At 41.8% G+C, this 19,525-nt stretch overlaps 1 protein-coding gene across 7 annotated transcripts in view; it reads left to right on the top strand.

Moving 5' to 3' along the window:
• Window positions 1-19,525, top strand: part of COP1 (COP1 E3 ubiquitin ligase) — a 231,608-nt gene that overhangs the window by 177,847 nt on the left and 34,236 nt on the right. For 4 of the 7 annotated variants that reach the window (XM_027975896.2, XM_027975897.2, XM_015099327.3 and 1 more), the window contains one exon: window positions 3,341-3,501. In XM_027975896.2, the coding sequence (XP_027831697.1) occupies window positions 3,341-3,501 (161 nt within the window). Of the gene's footprint in view, window positions 1-3,340; window positions 10,124-19,525 lie in introns of those variants that run through there. The other 3 variants (XM_060396628.1, XM_060396630.1, XM_060396627.1) reach the window with 1 other exon arrangement.

Genomic DNA, 19,525 nt, shown 5'->3' with positions numbered 1-19,525 from the left:
CCAATTCAGGAAATGATCAGTATATTCAGAAGGTAGCATGCTGAATTTTCTTTGGATTAGAAAAAGCATTAGTCCTCTCCTTTACTGAGCCCAAGCCCCAACAATGTGAAACAGCATAAAATTGTCAACTGTATTATGAGAAGACATTTCTGCTGATATCTTAATTTTAGAGACAGCTGTGTCTTAAGTCTGATGTTCATTTCCCCCTATATAATGTTCAAGCTGGTTTTAGAAAAGGCAGAGGAACCAGAGATCAAATTGCCAACATCCGCTGGATCATGGAAGAAGCAAGAGAGTTCCAGAAAGACATCTATTTCTGCTTTATTGACTATGCCAAAGCCTTTGACTGTGTGGATCACAATAAACTGTGAAAAATTCTTCAAGAGATGGGAATACCAGACCACCTGACCTGCCTCTTGAGAAATCTGTATGCAGGTCAGAAAGCAACAGTTAGAACTGGACATAGAACAACAGATTGGTTCCAAATAGGAAAAGGAGTACATCAAGGCTGTATATTGTCACACTGCTTATAAGCAGAGTACATCATGAGAAACGCTGGACTGGAAGAAACACAAGCTGGAATCAAGATTGCTGGGAGAAATATCAATAACCTCAGATATGCAGATGACACCACCCTTATGGCAGAAAGTGAAGAGGAGCTAAAAAGCCTCTTGATGAAAGTGAAAGAGGAGAGTGAAGAAGTTGGCCTAAAGGTCAACATTCAGAAAATGAAGATCATGGCATCCGGTCCCATCACTTCATGGGAAATAGATGGGGAAACAGTGGAAACAGTGTCAGACTTTATTTTTTGGGGCTCCAGAATCACTGCAGATGGTGACTGCAGCCATGAAATTAAAAGACACTTACTCCTTGGAAGGAAAGTTATGAGCAACCTAGATAGCATATTGAAAAGCAAAGACATTACTTTGCTGACTAAGGTCCGTCTAGTCAAAGCTATGGTTTTTCCTGTGGTCATGTATGGATGTGAGAGTTGGACTGTGAAGAAGGCTGAGCGCTGAAGAATTGATGCTTTTGAACTGTGGTGTTGGAGAAGACTCTTGAGAGTCCCTTGGACTGCAAGGCGATCCAACCAGTCCATTCTGAAGGAGATCAGCCCTGGGATTTCTTTGAAAGGAATGATGCTAAAGCTGAAACTCCAGTACTTTGGCCACCTCATGCGAAGAGTTGACTCATTGGAAAAGACTCTGATGCTGGGAGGGATTGGGGGCAGGAGGAGAAGGGGATGACCGAGGATGAGATGGCTGGATGGCATCACGAACTCGATTGACATGAGTCTGAGTGAACTCTGGGAGATGGTGATGAACAGGGAGGCCTGGCGTGCTGCGATTCATGGGGTCGCAGAGTCAGACATGACTGAAACACTGAGCAACTGAACTGAATGTTCCCTTCAATAAACAGTCTGTTTGGGTAGTCTCAATCTGTTATTCTAGGACTCTCATTGTTGATAATTTGTACAAATGTAAATTAGAAATATGAAAATCAAATTTGGTACTGTTGAAATGCTTTTAATACATTTGATTCCTGAGTATATGAACTTCCATTAGTGTTTTAAAATGACGTGGCCTTTATTCAGTAAAATTAACTATCTCTACACATATATACGTGAACCATGAACTTCCAGATGTTCAAGCTGGTTTTAGAAAAGGCAGAGGAACCAGAGATCAAAGTGCCAACATCCGCCGGACCATGGAAAAAGCAAGAGAGTTCCAGAAAAACGTCTATTTCTGCTTCATTGACTATGCCAAAGCCTTTGACTGTGTGGATCACAATAAACTGTGGAAAATTCTAAAAGAGATAGGAATACCAGACCACCTGACCTGCCTCTTGAGAAACCTATATGCAGGTCAGGAAGCAACAGTTAGAACTGGACATGGAACAACAGACTGGTTCCAAATAGGAAAAGGAGTACATCAGGCTGTATATTGTCACCCTGCTTATTTAACTTCTATACAGAGTGCATCATGAGAAACACTGGGCTGGAAGAAGCACAAGCTGGAATCAAGATTTCCAGGAGAAATCTCAATCACCTCAGATATGCAGATGACACCACCCTTATGGCAGAAAGTGAAGAGGAGCTAAAAGCCTCTTGATGAAAGGGAAAGAGGAGAGTGAAAAAGTTGGCTTAAAGCTCAACATTCAGACAACTAAGATCATGGCATCTGGTCCCATCACTTCATGGGAAATAAATGGGGAAACAGTGGAAACAGTGTCAGACTTTATTTTTGGGGGCTCCAAAATCACTGCAGATGGTGACTGCAGCCATGAAATTAAAAGACACTTACTCCTTGGAAGTAAAGTTATGACCAACCTAGATAGCATATAAAAAAGCAGAGACATTACTTTGCCAACAAAGGTCCGTCTAGTCAAGGCTACGGTTTCTCCAGTGGTCATGTGTGGATGAAACTGTGAGTTGGACTGTGAAGAAAGCTGAGCACTGAAGAATTGATACTTTTGAGCTGTGGTGTTGGAGAAGACTCTTGAGAGTCCCTTGGACTGCGAGGAGATCCAACTACTCCATCCTAAAGGAGATCAGTCCTGGCTGTTCATTGGAAGGACTGATGCTGAGGCTGAAACTCCAATAGTTTGGCCACCTCATGCGAAGAGTTGACTCACTGGAAAAGACTGATGCTGGGAGGGATTGGGGGCAGGAGGAGAAGGGGACGACAGAGGATGAAATGGCTGGAATGCATCACCGAGTCGATGGACGTGAGTCTGAGTGAACTCCAGGAGTTGGTGATGGACAGGGAGGCCTGGCGTTCTGCGATTCATGGGGTCGCAGAGTCAGACACGACTGAATGAGCGAACTGAACTGAACATGTGTATGAACCTAAACCTTGTCAAAGCAAATCTCTTACTTTGACAGACTGTTCAAACTATAGGTTTGTAGGCCACTCAACTTTTGTTAGGAAATCGGAGATGAGTTTTGTAGATTATTAAAATCTGCATTTATAAGTGCTACAACATTTTTCCCCCCAGAGAGAAATCTTTTTAAACATACTTTAAAGATTATATTGTAATAACAAATTTCTGGTTCTTCTCTAGATCTGTTAAAAATGATTTTTATATCAATATTGTTAAATCATTTCACAATGATTATGTCTTTAGGTTAGGAAAATATACATTTTTTTCCCTAGGAATCCTTTTTTCACATGATTCCCAAGAAGTCCTGTGCTCTGGTCTTTCATATTTTACCATAAAAGATTATTAGTCTCTGAACTTAAATGTTGAGTAATAGTGAACTTATGAAGTCCTAATACTTAGTTCTTCCATTCTAAACCAAAAAAGATATTTTAAAATAATTATTAAATTTCTTTTTTAGGAAGCGAGAACAACTCTCTTTACCTGTACTATAAAGGACTTTCTAAGACTTTGCTAACTTTTAAGTTTGACACAGTCAAAAGCGTTCTGGACAAAGACCGAAAAGAAGATGACACAAATGAATTTGTTAGTGCCGTGTGCTGGAGGGCACTTCCAGATGGGGTGAGTTTGTGTATCAGTTTTTCCACCTTGGTTTCTCGTATGATACATTATGTTTATATATACACAGGTGAGCCTTTTAAGTTTAAAATATAAATTGTTGCATATATTTTCTTTTTTGCTCAGTATTACATCACCATTTTAGAAAGTAGTAATTGAATTGTCACTAAATCAACAGTAATTGAAATGTTACATCATGCTTACATGATGTCTCTCCTGTGTACCCATAGCATCATATGCATACCTCTGTTACATCATTATCAGATTATCTCTGTATCTCTCCTACAGGACTGGAAATTTATCCAGGAAACATACTGTGTCTTATTTCCCTTTTTAATCACTTGCAGTATAGGCTAAATAAACATTCAGCTGAACCTGGTATTATATTAGGAGGAAAAAGTTTGATGTGGATAAAGGAGAGTGGCTTATATGCATACCTAGTTAAGTACTATTTCAGGGCAGAATTTCTCTATACAAAATACATTTATATGAGAATATTTAAACACATTTTATTTCTTAACAAGAAAGTTGAATTTCCAGGTTGCCCAAAAAAGTTTCCTCAAACTTATCATTCAGTTATGCATTTTAAAGTACAAGCTTTCTCATAAGTTCTATGAAGAAGTAATTGTTTTTATTGTCTTGATTTTGTAAATGTTAGTCATCTGTTAATGTCTCTTTTTTTAAATAACATTTTAGGTATATACTTATTTTTATTTTTGACACAAAAAATTCTACTTGATAGTTACTTTAAGACTTCTGAGTTCTTGTATAGTTTACATAGATGTATTCAGGCTATCTTGTTTAAAGTTCTGTAACTCAGCTTCAGTTTTGGTAGTGGCAGACAAGATGATTTGGACCAATTCTTCCTCTCAGTAGAACTAGAAAGTTAGACGAAGTATATGTATTTTAAAACCAAAACCTGTTTTAAGTCATTGGAAAATAAACAAGATAGAAAAGAATTAGCAGTCTAGGAATGTGAGCCTGGCTTTTGAATATTCTTTCTCCGCTGGGTGCATTTGCCAGTTTTGGTGGAATGTCTGATGGGATCACAGGGGTGCAGTCTAGTACTCACCACCGTATGCGTGAACTCACTTTGGTCTTGGTACCCAAAGGGCTCTAGTCTAGAGTAAACCAGTCGAAGATAAGCCCCCAGTGATTTTGCAACTCAATTTCAGGTCACATCAATCCTGAATAAATAGAGGCTATCATGGATTGCTGGGGTTCACAGGATGTAAAATTAAATCCTCTATTCAAGAAGGCTTTCAAAAGAAGATCACCTAAGAATTTTATTCTTTTTCAAAATTGCAAATATAATAACTAGGCACAATAAAATGTAAACAGACATAGAGACAAGATGACATGAATAAATTTAGCGTAGGAATTGGACAATAGAAACAAAATCACAGCAACTCTGGGTATTATCAGACATAGCCTGGAATAAGCATACTGACAAAATGAAAGACAAGGTTGAAAATTTCAACTGGGAAATAAAAAGTAGTTTTAAAATGAAAATTCTAGAACTAAGAAAATATAGTTACCAAAATTAGGAACTTAGTGGATGGGCTGAATGGAAGATGAGGCACAGTTGAAAAGAGAAGTAGTGAACTTGTAGCATAGTTAGAAGAAAATATACAAAAGCAAGCATGGAGAGACAAAAAATGATGGGAAAAAGGAGGCAGAAGTTGAAGTAAGAAAGTTGACGCTCAGTCATGTCGGACTCTGCAACCTCATTGACTGCAGCCCGCTAGGCTCCTGCCCATGGAATTTTCCAGACAATACTGGAGTGGGTTGCCATTTCCTCCTGCAGGGGATCTTCCCCACTCAGAATTCAAACCCACATCTCTTGCACCTCCTACATTGACAGGTGGATTATTTACCACTGTGCTATGTGGGAAACCCCAAAGCAGATATTAGAAAGGATTATTGTTGATAAAGCTTTACATCATTGATGAAAGACATTAAGGCAGAGATTCAGTAAACTTTCTTACCCCAGAGAATAAATGACTTGAAACCTACATTATGAGTAGAGATTTAATATCAGATCTAGACCCTGAACATACATAGATGGGCATGAAAATCTGATCTTGGGTCCCCTTCTCATAGCACTTTGCTGTGGAAATAAGCTGTATTGAGACAAATAGGGAATATTATGTGTTAGGAGCTAGTTATCTCTCAATTTTACTCTGAAACCTCATCTGTCACATTGCTTCTGAACTGAGAGAACTGTGAGTTGACATACTGGCCTTACATCTGTGCAGTGTGAACAATAAAAGACTGGCAGGAAACCAAGGTACCTCTCTGTGTTGAAGTGAACCACCTGCATCTCAGCTGTCCTTGGCAACTGTGCTCACTTTCTGTGGTTTGGGGAGAGATCCAAGAAGCTATGCATGGTTTTAAAGATGCTGTGCACACTGAATATCCTATCTTATATCCTTCTATAAAGCTAACAAAGTGCTAGATTTAAAACTAATTGTGTCTAATCCTGTGACCCTTGCTGATGGTGGCACACATCTTATTAAAACTCCTGAAAAAATAAAATGAGAGATTCTTAAAGCAGAGAAAAGCTGTCTTCAAAGAGTGGGTAATTGACCTGACAACATCTCAGTGAAACAATAGAAATCAAAAGATAGTGGAGCCAGATATTCAGTGTGTGAAGGAAAAACACCTGCCAATCTAGCATTCCGTGTCCAGCAAATGAAGACTTTTAGATAAATAAGAATGAAGCATTTGCCACCAGCAGAAAATTTTCTACACTAAAGAAAATCTTAAAGGATATTCTTAAAGCAGAAGGAAAAAAAAATGCAGAAGATGGAAGGTCAGAGTTGCAGAAAGGAATGGAAAGCAATAGAAATGGTAAACCTAGACGCATGTTGACTGTATAAAGCAATGATGTCTGTTGGACATAATACACACATAGAATTAAGTACTTGACAGTAATAAGTCAGAAGAATAAATGTGATTAAAGTCTCTCAAGCCCTTGCTTTATCAGGGAACGTGGCAAAAGAACTAATTAATATTAGACAGAAAGGGTGCATATTATAGTTCATAGGATAACCTCCAAAGTAGGTTCTTAAAGTCTGCTTTTTCTTCTAGGCTTATAATATTTGCTTTTAATTCCGTCCATTTAAAGTCAGAATATGTCTAAAGTTGTTTGTTTTAATCTGAGGGACAGTACTTTGTCCTTTCTCTCTCTCTGTCTTCCTAATACCCTCCCTATGTCTAAAAGCACATCAGAGTCTTCTGTCCTTTGTTCTTCTGTTAGTGGCTTTAGCATTTCTACTGTTAAAGTACCACAACCTCTTGTACCGCATTTAATCTTCAAAAGGGTTGTAAGATAAGTTTGAACTGCATCAAAAATACTTTTTTCTTTTTTTTAGAAGAAGAATTTTTTATTATACAACATAGCTCCTCTCTAGGATACTTGGAAATGGTAATATTTATACTAATGAAGAATGCAGAATTCTTCATTTTATATTTTGTTTTTACTTTATAATTTTAATTCATGTGAATATATTTTAATTAAACTTTAGTAATTTAGAATTATTGACATATGAATCTTCTGTTATTGCCAGATTCTTAGGATTTTAACCCCCAAGAGTTAATCTTATTTTATTGCCTATTTTGGTATTAATGTCATGATTTTTTTAAAAGAGGGGAATTGGTATGAAATAACTGCTTGAAATACCACTTACCTCTCTACTTTTATTTAGACTTTGAAATTTAATTTTCCCCATTAGTTGGTTTTTAAATATAAATGAAGTGAGCTTGATCATATGTTTAACTTGCTATAATAAAAAAAAATTACTATCCATTTATTTGAAAAAGCAATTGTAAAGTCTAAAACTGTGTACTTGAATGTAGTATATCCATATATGATTGAACATCCAAATACATTCCATTGAATAATTACACAAGCTATGAAATAGTGTGGTTTACTTTATTTCCATGTATAGCAGTCAGCTAGGTACATTTGATCATAGAGAATGGTGGGCTAGTGGACTATAATTTCAATTCATTTTGTGACTCTTCTTCCTTGAAAAGTACCACATAATTTATTTTAACCTCTTGTATCCCAGTGTAGTAATGTTTGCTGTCTGATACTTATTGAACAAGCCATTACCTGGATCTGTTCATGTTAGTTCTAGTTTCAGCCTTTCTTCTAAAATATTCTATTTCCTCACAATTTCTGGTAAGTATTCATATGGACTAACATAAAGTTTATTTCTTTGTTCCCTTCCTTCCTCCTAAAAGACATTAGTGATATGATTAGTTTAAGTAATTATCCTTAAACTATTTAAGAGTTGATTCCAAAGAAAGTTCTTTTCCAGCTGTATATTAGGCGAGTGGGGAGTCAGAGTGAATTTCCTTGGCAAGCGTATCAGTAGAGAATACTGTCATCATCTTGAAACATTGCATAGGTTTTGATTTTTGTTTTCTTCCCCAAATAGTTACAGTAGCTTATTATTGAAAGAAACCATTAGTAATGAATACATGTATATTTTAGAGAATTTAGAATAACAACAACAACAAAAATATCTGTTATCACTTTTCCCAGAAATAACTAATACGGGCATTTAACTATAATCAACATGTAATTTTTTCCATTCATAGGAACTTTTTCCCCCAATAGCAGTGAATATTTTGTATGTTATCATGTATTCTTTACCTTTTGCCTTTGTCGTGAACATTTCCCAGATATAAATATATTTTGAAAAGAGAGTTTTTAGTGGTTCCATATTATTCTAGTCTAAGGATTTACCATAACTGGCATACTATTATTTTGCTCAAGATACTTTACTTTTTACTACTGTAAATAATGCTTGAATATTTTTTAGTAAATCTTTAAATTTCTAATTAATTCTTTAGGAGAGAACTTTAGAGATTTATTCATTTGAAGGAAATGGATAGCTTTAAGGCTTTTGATTAAAATTGGTAGATTGCCTTATAGTACCGTCGATTTCCACTTGGTCCTACACAGAGAAAGTTCAGGTATTTCAGTTTGACCATACCCATAAAACATGGACTATAATGCCAGTATCTTTGCCAGTTAGAAAATAATCTTGTTAGTAAAAGAATCTTTATTAGTTGTTTCCATAAACAGTTTTCTAAAACATTAACTTTTGATTTTTTACAAATCGCATGTTTATGTACTAAAAAGTTGTTTTTTTTTTTTTAAGAAATTCTTGCTTGAACAGGAAATTCAATGCAGCTAAGATATTTTATAATTATAGTCCTTTGGCAATTTGATGTTAGTAATTTATATCTATTCCATTATCCTGTACATCCCACATCTACCTTAAAAGTAATGCTAAAGTAAAGAGCAAAAGTAAATTTGGAATGATATTGTTTATTTCTGTTGTATCTTTTTTTATCATCACTGCTTTATTCAGACACTGAAAGTTAGGTAAAGGAGCCTATATATGTTCTATATCTGTGGATCAATTTTGTGGCATATCTCTTATCTGAAACTATTGGTATGAAATATAAATTGTTCCAAATTTATATTAAATATAATTTAACAGAAGGCAAATAACTTTCTGCTAAATAATCGTATCTGTGTAAAGGGACAGTATATTTCTGTTGACCTTGGCAGACCTTGCCTCAAGGCCGACCTTGAGTCCATGATGACTCCTCTCCTGAGGCTGTACGTCATACATAATCATCTAGTCCTGAGTCACCAATTACAAACAGATATCTGCTAATGAAAGACAGAGCTTGTGAAGGATACTTAAAGACTCTCGTAGGTCTTCAAAAGTGACAAATGTGTATATATATACTATATCCTCAGAAAAAGCTTTAGCTAGTTATTGAAGGGTTATTAAGGGTGGATTTTCCTCTCGTGGCTTGAAACACCAGGAGTCATATTGAAACTTTTTATAACTCAGTAGTAAAGGATGTCAGACTAATGATATCCCTAATTTCCCTTCCTGAAACCAAGTCCAGCAAGACTTGGCATGGAAATTTGTTAACAGTGTTAATCACCAATACGGTGCAAAGTTATAACTATATTAGGCAGGGGCATCTTTTTTTAGTCATATAATAAAATATATTCTTCTTCCAAATAAAACTTTATATAATGAAACATTTATTATAAAATGTTTTTAACTAAAACTTTGTGTTCTTATGGAAATTTTTTCTTTACCTAAATCTGTCATAATTCCTATCCATTAAAAATATTTCCTGAATGAACAAATATACTGCTTTCTGCTGTTATTTGTGTTCATGTCTCCTGTCCCCTGCTAGTCTGTAACCTCATTGGAAACAAACATAGTGTAGAGAACAAGGGCAAAGACTATGGAGTCAGAGCACTCAGGTTCAAGTCAGATTTTACACTTACGAGATCTTTGACCTTGCTCAAGTGCCTTAACTTCACTGTGCATCAATTTCTTCATCTTTAAAATGCTAATGATAATAATGACCTACCTTTAGACTTAAATGAAGAAAGTGAGGAAAACCACTAGACCATTCAGGTATGACCTAAATCAAATCCCTTATGATTATATAGTGGAAGTGAGAAATAGATTTAAGGGACTAGATCTGATAGACAGTGCCTGACGAACTATGGAATGAGATTTGTGACATTGTACATGAGACAGGGATCAAGACCATCCCCAAGAAAAAGAAATGCAACAAGGCAAAATCACTGTCTGAGGAGGCCATACAAATAGCTGTGAAAAGAAGAGACGCCAAAAGCAAAGGAGAAAAGGAAGGATCAATTGAGTTCAGTTCAGTCGCTCAGTCGTGTCTGACTCTTTGCGACCCCATAAATTGCAGCACACCAGGCCTCCCTGTCCATCACCATCTCCCGGAGTTCACTCAGACTCATGTCCATCAAGTCCGTGATGCCATCCAGCCATCCCATCCTCGGTCATCCCCTTCTCCTACTGCCCCCAATACCTTCCAGCATCAGAGTCTTTTCCAATGAGTCAACTCTTCGCATGAGGTGGCCAAAGTACTGGAGTTTCAGCTTCAGCATCATTCCCTCCAAAGAAATCCCAGGGTTGATCTCCTTCGGAATGGACTGGTTGGATCTCCCTGCAGTCCAAGGGACCCTCAAGAGTCTTCTCCAACACCACAGTTCAAAAGCATCAATTCTTCGGCGCTCAGCCTTCTTCACAGTCCAACTCTCACATCCATACATGACTACAGGAAAAACCATAGCCTTGAATAGACGGACCTTAGTCAGCAAAGTAATGTCCGTGCTTTTGAATATGCTATCTAGGTTGGTCATAACTTCTCTTCCAAGCAGTAAGCGTCTTCTAATATCATGGCTGCAGTCACCATCTGCAGTGATTTTGGAGCCCAAAAAAAATAAAGTCTGACACTGTTTCCACTGTTTCCCCATCTATTTCCCATGAAGTGATGGGACCGGATGCCATGATCTTCGTTTTCTGAATGTTGAGCTTTAAGCCAGCTTTTTCACTCTCCTCTTTCACTTTCATCAAGAGGCTTTTAGCTCCTCTTCACTTTCTGCCATAAGGGTGGTATCATCTGCATATCTGAGGTGATTGATATTTCTCCCGGCAATCTTGATTCCAGCTTGTGTTTCTTCCAGTCCAGAATTTCTCATGATGTACTCTTCATATAAGTTAAATAAGCAGGGTGACAATATACAGCCTTGACATACTGCTTTTCCTATTTGGAACCAGTCTGTTGTTCCATGTCCAGTTCTAATTGTTGCTTCCTGACCTGCATACAGATTTCTCAAGAGGCAGGTTAGTGGTCTGGTATTCCCATCTCTTTCAGAATTGTCCACAGTTTATTGTGATCCACACAGTCAAAGGCTTTGGCATAGTCAATAAAGCAGAAATAGATGTCTTTCTGGAACTCTCTTGCTTTTTCCATGATCCAGCGGATGTTGGCAATTTGATCTCTGGTTCCTCTGCCTTTTCTAAAACCAGCTTGAACATCAGGGAGTTCATGGTTCACTTATTGCTGAAGCCTGGCTTGGAGAATTTTGAGCATTACTTTACTAGCGTGTGAGATGAGTGCAGCTGTGCGGTAGTTTGAACATTCTTTGGCATTGCCTTTCTTTGGGATTGGAATGAAAACTGACCTTTTCCAGTCCTGTGGCCACTGCTGAGTTTTCGAAGTTTGCGAAGTTTGCAGGCATATTGAGTGCCGTACTTTCACAGCATCATCTTTCAGGATTTGAAATAGCTCAACTGGAATTCCATCACCTCCACTAGCTTTGTTTGTAGTGATGCTTTCTATGGCCCACTTGACTTCATATTCCAGGATGTCTGGCTCTGGATGAGTGATCACATCATCATGATTATCTGGGTCGTGAAGATCTTTTTTGTACAGTTCTTCCGTGTATTCTTGCCACCTCTTCTTAATATCTTCTGCTTCTGGTTAGGTCCATACCATTTCTGTCCTTTATTGAGCCCATCTCTGCATGAATTGTTCCCTTGGTATCTCTAATTTTCTTGAAGAGATCTCTAGTCTTTCCCATTCTGTTGTTTTCCTCGATTTCTTTGCATTGATCGCTGAAGAAGGCTTTCTTATCTCTTCTTGCTATTCTTTGGAACTCTGCATTCAGATGCTTATATCTTTCCTTTTCTCCTTTGCTTTTTGCTTCTCTTCTTTTCACAGCTATTTGTAAGGCCTCCCTAGACAGCCATTTTGCTTTTTTGCATTTCTTTTCCATGGGGATGGTCTTGATCCCTGTCCCCTGTACAATGTCACGAACCTCATTCCATAGTTCATCAGGCACTCTATCTATCAGATCTAGGCCCTTAAATCTATTTCTCACTTCCACTGTATAATCATAAGGGATTTGATTTAGGTCATATCTAATGGCCTAGCGGTTTTCCCTACTTTCTTCAATTTAATTCTGAATTTGGTAATAAGGAGTTCATTATCTGAGCCACAGTCAGCTCCTGGTCTTGTTTTTGTTGACTGTATACAGCTTCTCCATCTTTGGCTGCAAAGAACATAATCAATCTGATTTCGATGTTGATCATCTGGTGATGTCCATGTGTAGCGTCTTCTCTTGTGTTGTTGGAAGAGGGTGTTTGCTATGACCAGTGCGTTTTCTTGGCAAAACTCTTATTAGTCTTTGCCATGCTTCATTCTGCGTTCCAAGGCCAAACTTGCCTGTTACTCCCGGTGTTTCTTGACTTCCTACTTTTGCATTCCAGTACCCTATAACGAAAAGGACATCTTTTTTGGGTGTTAGTTCTAAAAGGTCTTGTAGGTCTTCATAAAACCATTCAACTTCAGCTTCTTCAGCATTACTCGTTGGGGCATAGACTGGATGACTGTGATATTGAATGGTTTGCCTTGGAGACGAACAGGTCATTCTTCGTTTTTTAGATTGCATCCAAGTACTGCATTTCGGACTCTCTTGTTGACCATGATGGCTACTCCATTTCTTCTGAGAGATTCCTGCCTGCAGTAGTAGATGTAGTGGTCATCTGAGTTAAATTCACCCATTCCAGTCCATTTTAGTTCACTGATTCCTAGAATGTCGACGTTCACCCTTGCCATCTCTTGTTTGACCGCTTCCAATTTGCCTTGATTCATGGACCTGACATTCCAGGTTCCTATGCAATATTGCTCTTTACAGCATCGGATCTTGCTTCTATCACCAGTCACATGCACAACTGGGTATTGTTTTTGTTTTGGCTCCATCCCTTCATTCTTTCTGGAGTTACTTCTCTACTGATCTCCAGTAGCATATTGGGCACCTAATGACCTGGGGAGTTCCTCTTTTGGTGTCCTATCATTTTGCCTTTTCATGCTGTACATGGGGTTCTCAATGAAGTGGCTTGCCATTCCCTTCTCCAGTGGACCACGTTCTGTCAGACCTCTCTACCATGACCCTCCTGTCTTGGGTTGCCCCGCAGGCATGGCTTGGTTTCATTGAGTTAGACAAGGCTGTCGTCTTCGTGTGATTAGATTGACTAGTTTTCTGTGAGTATGGTTTCAATGTGTCTGCCCTCTGATGCCCTCTTGCAACAACCTACCATCTTACTTGGGTTTCCCTTACCTTGGGTGTGGGATATCTCTTCACGGCTGCTCCTTATGTTGGAGGAGGGGTATCTCCTTACCACTGCGGTTCCTGACCTTCAACGTGGGATAGCTCCTCTAGGCCTTCCTGCGCCTGCGCAGCCACCACTCCTGGGTTGCTCCTCCAGGCAGCCGGCCCTGGCCTCGGGTGTGAGTGACTCCTCCCAGCTGCCGCCCCTGGCTTTGGGCTCAGGGTGGCTCCTCAGGGTCACCACCCCTGGCCTCAGGCTCGGGGTGGCTCCTCAGGGTCACCGCCCCTGGCATTGGGCGAGTGGCGGCTTCTGGCCGCCCCTGACCTCAGACGCAAGGTGTCTCCACCCGGCCACCCCTGACCTCGGACGCGAAGTGTCTCCTCCCGGCCGCCCCTGACCTTGGACGCGGGGTGTCTCCTCCCGGCCACCCCTGACCTCGGATGCAGGGTAGCTCCTCCCGGCCGCTGCCCTGTCCTCGGATGCAGGGTGTCTCCTCCCGGCCGCCCCTGACCTCAGACGCGGGGTAGCTCCTCCCGGCCGCCACTGACCTTGGATGCAGGGTAGCTCCTCTCGGCCGCTCCTGTGCGGTAGCAGCCTGGCACTCTAGGCCGCTGCCCCTGACTTGGGACGTGGGGTAGCTCCTCGCAGCCGCCTGCGGCTCAGTGCGCCGGCCGGCCCTCGCAGCCGCCTGCGGCTCAGTGCGCCGGCCGGCCCTCGCAGCCGCCTGCGGCTCAGTGCGCCGGCCGGCCCTCGCAGCCGCCTGCGGCTCAGTGCGCCGGCCGGCCCTCGCAGCCGCCTGCGGCTCAGTGCGCCGACTCAGTGCGCAGCCACCGCTCCTGGGTTGCTCCTCCAGGCAGCCGGCCCTGGCCTCGGGTGTGGGTGACTCCTCTCAGCTGCTGCCCCTGGCCTTGGGCTCAGGGGGCCTCCTCAGGGTCACCGCCCCTGGCCTCAGGCTCGGGGTGGCTCCTAAGGGTCACCACCCCTGGCATTGGGCGAGTGGCGGCTTCTGGCCGCCCCTGACCTCCGACGCGGGGTGTCTCCTCCGGCCACCCATGACCTTGGACGCGGGGTGTCTCCTCCCCGCCACCCCTGACCTCGGACGCAGGGTAGCTCCTCCCGGCCGCTGCCCTGTCCTCGGACGCAGGGTGTCTTCTCCCGGCCGCCCGTGACCTCGGACGCGGGGTGTCTCCTCCCGGCCGCCGCCCCTGACCTCAGACGCGGGGTAGCTCCTCCCGGCCGCCACTGACCTCGGATGCAGGGTAGCTCCTCTCGGCCGTTCCTGCGCTGTAGCAGCCTGGCACTCTAGGCCGCTGCCCCTGACTTGGGACGTGGGGTAGCCTTAGCTCCTCTCGCCTGCGCTCAGTGCGCCGGCCGGCCCTCGCAGCCGCCTGCGCTCAGTGCGCCGGCCGGCCCTCGCAGCCGCCTGCGCTCAGTGCGCCGGCCGGCCCTCGCAGCCGCCTGCGCTCAGTGCGCCGGCCGGCCCTCGCAGCCGCCTGCGCTCAGTGCGCCGGCCGGCCCTCGCAGCCGCCTGCGCTCAGTGCGCCGGCCGGCCCTCGCAGCCGCCTGCGCTCAGTGCGCCGGCCGGCCCTCGCAGCCGCCTGCGCTCAGTGCGCCGGCCGGCCCTCGCAGCCGCCTGCGCTCAGTGCGCCGGCCGGCCCTCGCAGCCGCCTGCGCTCAGTGCGCCGGCCGGCCCTCGCAGCCGCCTGCGCTCAGTGCGCCGGCCGGCCCTCGCAGCCGCCTGCGCTCAGTGCGCCGGCCGGCCCTCGCAGCCGCCTGCGCTCAGTGCGCCGGCCGGCCCTCGCAGCCGCCTGCGCTCAGTGCGCCGGCCGGCCCTCGCAGCCGCCTGCGCTCAGTGCGCCGGCCGGCCCTCGCAGCCGCCTGCGCTCAGTGCGCCGGCCGGCCCTCGCAGCCGCCTGCGCTCAGTGCGCCGGCCGGCCCTCGCAGCCGCCTGCGCTCAGTGCGCCGGCCGGCCCTCGCAGCCGCCTGCGCAGGATATGCCTATTTAAATGTAGAGTTCCAAAGAGTAGCAAGGAGAGATAAGAAAGCCTTCCTCAATGATCAATACAAAGAAATAGAGGAAAACAACAGAATGGGAAAGACTAGAGATCTCTTCCATAAAATTAGAGATACCAAGGGAACAATTCATGCAGAGATGGGTTCAATAAAGGACAGAATGGTATGGACCTAACCAGAAGCAGAAGATATTACAAAGAGGTGGCAAGAATACACAGAAGAACTATACAAAAAGATCTTCACGACCCAGATAATAATGATGGTGTGATCATTCATCTAGAGCCAGACATTCTTGAATGTGAAGTCAAGTGAGCCTTAGGAAACATCACTACGTACAAAGCTAGTGGTGGTAATGGAATTCCAGTGGAGCTATTTGAAATCCTAAAAGATGATGCTGTGAAAGTGCTGCACTCAATATGCCAACAAATTTGGAAAACCCAGCAATGGCCAAAGAACTGGAAAAGGTCAGTGTCCATTCCAATCCCAAAGAAAGGCAATGCCAAAGAATGTTCAAACTACCGCACAGTTGCACTCATCTCACACACTAGTAAAGTAATGCTCAAAATTCTCCAAGCCAGGCTTCAGCAATACATGAACCGTGAACTTCCTGATGTTCAGGCTGGTTTTAGAAAAGGCAGAGGAGCCAGAGATCAAATTGCCAACATCCGCTGGATCATTGAAAAGGCAAGAGAGTTCCAGAAAAACATCTATTTCTACTTTATGGACTAGGCCAAAGCCTTTGAGTGTGTGGTTCACAATAAACTATGGAACATTCTGAAAGAGATGGGAATACCAGACCACCTAACCTGCCTCTTGAGAAACCTAAATGCAGGTAGGAAGCAACAGTTAGAACTGGACATAGAACAACAGACTGGTTCCAAATAGGAAAAGCAGTATGTCAAGGCTGTATATTGTCACCCTGCTTATTTAACATATATGCAGAGTACATCATGTGAAACGCTGGGCTGGGAGAAACACAAGCTGGAATCAAGATTTCCAGGACAAATTTCAGTATCCTTAGATATGCAGATGAAACCACCCTTATGGCAGAAAGTGAGGAGGAACTAAAAAGCCTCTTGATGAAAGGGGAAAGAGGAGAGTGAAAAAGTTGGCTTAAAGCTCAACTTTGAGAAAACGAAGATCATGGCATCCCATCCCATCACTTCATGCAAATAGATGGGGAAACAATGAAAACAGAGACTTTATTTTGGGGGGCTCCAAAATCACTGCAGATGGTGACTGCAGCCATGAAATTAAAAGACGCTTACTCCTTGGAAGTAAAGTTATGACCAACCTGGACAGCATATTAAAAAGCAGAGGCATTACTTCGCCAACAAAGGTCTGTCTAGTCAAGGCTATGGTTTTTCCTGTGGTCATGTATGGATTTGAGAGTTGGACTATAAAGAGGGTTGAGCGCCGAAGAATTGATGGTTTTGAGCTGTGGGTGTTGGAGAAGACTCCTGAGAGTCCCTTGGACTGCAAGGAGATCCAACCAGTCCATCCTAAAGGAAACCAGTCCTGGGGGTTCATTGGAAGGACTGATGTTGAAGCTGAAACTTCAGTACTTTAGCCACCTGATGCGAAGAGCTGACTCAGTTGAAAAGACCCTGACGCTGTGAAAGATTGAGGGTGGGAGGAGAAGGGGACAACAGAGAATGAGATGGTTGGATGGTATCACTGACTCAATGGACATGAAATTGAGTAAGCTCTGGGAGTTGTTGATGGACAGGGAGGCCTGGCGTGCTGCAGTTGATGAGATCACAAGGAGTTGGACATGATTGAGCGACTGAACTGAACTAGGGTTATTATAATGTTAAAATAAGTTAATGTATATAAAGGGTTTTAAATAGTGCAAATTATATGAGTGTTTGCTAGTAGTAACTTTCGTTTTCTAAACTATCACTAATATGTCCATTGAGCAATGAATGGATGAAGTTGTGGTACATATGTATAATGAAATTACTTAGCCATAGGAAGGAATTTATCAGATTCAGTTCTAGTGAGGTGGATTAATCTAGAGCCTGTTATACAAAGTGAAGTGAGTCAGAAAAACAAGTATTATTTATTAATGCATGTATATGAAGTCTAGAAAAATGGTACTGATGAACCTACTTACAGGGCTGGACTAGAGACAGAGACAATGGACTTGTGGACACAGGAGGGGAGGGAGAGGGCGGAGCCAACTGAGAGAGTAGCATTGACATGTGTTCAGTAGCATGTGTAAAGTAGCTAGCTGGTAGAAAGTTGCTGTATAGCACACGAAGCTCAGCTTAAGTGTTCTGTGATAACCTAGAGGGAAGGGATGGGATGAGGGGCGGAGTGAGAGGGAGGCTTAAGAGGAAGAGAATATATGTATACTTACGGCTGATTCATGTTGATGCTAGCAGAAAGCAACACCACATTGTAAAGCAGTTATCCTCCAATTAAAAATTTTTTTTAAACCACTAGCCCTGAACAGATGGTGTGCACATAATATATAATTAGTATATAATTTTTGTAATGAATGATACAGTTCTTCAGCCTTGTCCTTTCACTTATTTGTTGCATAATTAATTAAGTACTGTTTTTTGAAACCAAGGAGATACTGGAATACATGGGAGAGAGATTTCTAATACATGAAACTCAATGGTAGTATGAAGACTATATCAATTTAAGAAAAATAGTTTTCTTGACATTAACATTTTGGATACCTATGTAATTATTTCATAGTTATCATTTTGTCCTTGGGATATAATCTCCAGGCTCTTGCACATTTTCAAAACAATGAACACATTAGAGTGCGTGCCGCTATGGAGGAATTGGTATTTATTATTTGTCCTTCCCTTTCTCCACTGCATTTGTAGTGTTTTACAATTCAGTCTTCTCTAAAAAAGCCTTACATAATATATCTATTTTCCAGTTTATATATGCTTTTATCCAAGAGATAGGCATTCACTCTCTGATTTAGTAAACACTGTTTATAGAGCATCCGATTCCACTAAACTTGGGAAGCTAAAGCATGTATGAAAAGCCAGTCTATGTCCATTAAAATGCAGAAGGCATCTATGATAAAATTTATTTATCACAGTGATTCTCAGACCTGACTGATCATCAGAATCACCTTGGAATCTTTTCAAAAAATGTGTATAACAGAACAGCTCTCTTCTTAGACCCCTGAGTCTGTACCTTGGGGGAGGTGGGAAAGAGAGTAAGGATTCATATTTTGGAAAGTTCCCCAGGTCTCTATAGAAAATTATATGAACAGTCAGGTTTGGAAACAGATGATGTATGTTACCACTGGAGATTTGTATGCATAGTAACCAGGAGGCATTAATGGTTCTCAAGCATCTGTTAAAGAGGGAATAATTGTAATTAGGAATACCTAATGTCTGTTAGATTTTGCTACTTCTTATGCTTCTCAGGAAGAAACACACAAAAGAATAAGATGCCTTTTTTCTTTTATTCAGTTTTTAAAAGCTACATTTAATATATATTGATTTCCCACCTTTACAAACTATTTCTCATCCTAAATTCTTCAATGAACACTGAGAAGACAACATAGATCTTTTTTTTCTTTCTTCTTTCCTTTGTTCATTTCTGTTTCTTTCCTTCCCTTTTATCTTTCCTTTCTTCTTTCCTCTAGCCAGATGGTTTATAACACTTTAAAAAATTTTTCCTGACTGGAAGAGGGCCAATCTGAATGATCTCTTGTCTGTCTTGGGCATGGAAGGAAAGGAGATTCTGAACACGGACCCTGCCTTCCAGGAAGACTATGGCTTCCGTCTCTCCTAAGTGCCCCATTTATCCCTTAATGTCCAAACTAGATTTGGGTGGGAAAGTAGAAAACAGAGGAGACCAGAAGGCTGTGGAAAATGGAAGCATACCTGTAGTTTATTTCTTCTCTAAATTACATTAAGTGTCAGTATCCCTTAACCTTAATGTCCACTGCTGTATGGACAGTTTCTATGAAAACATTTGTTGCCTTAGATATTTCATGGTGAAAATGTAATGAAATCAACAAAATGATTTGGTGGGTATGTATGGTGACA

This window comes from Ovis aries, chromosome 12, assembly GCF_016772045.2.
Source record: "Ovis aries strain OAR_USU_Benz2616 breed Rambouillet chromosome 12, ARS-UI_Ramb_v3.0, whole genome shotgun sequence".
Classification (NCBI taxonomy): domain Eukaryota; kingdom Metazoa; phylum Chordata; class Mammalia; order Artiodactyla; family Bovidae; genus Ovis; species Ovis aries.
The sequence above is the reverse complement of the archived record's forward strand: the minus strand, read 5'-3'. Positions and strand labels throughout refer to the sequence as shown.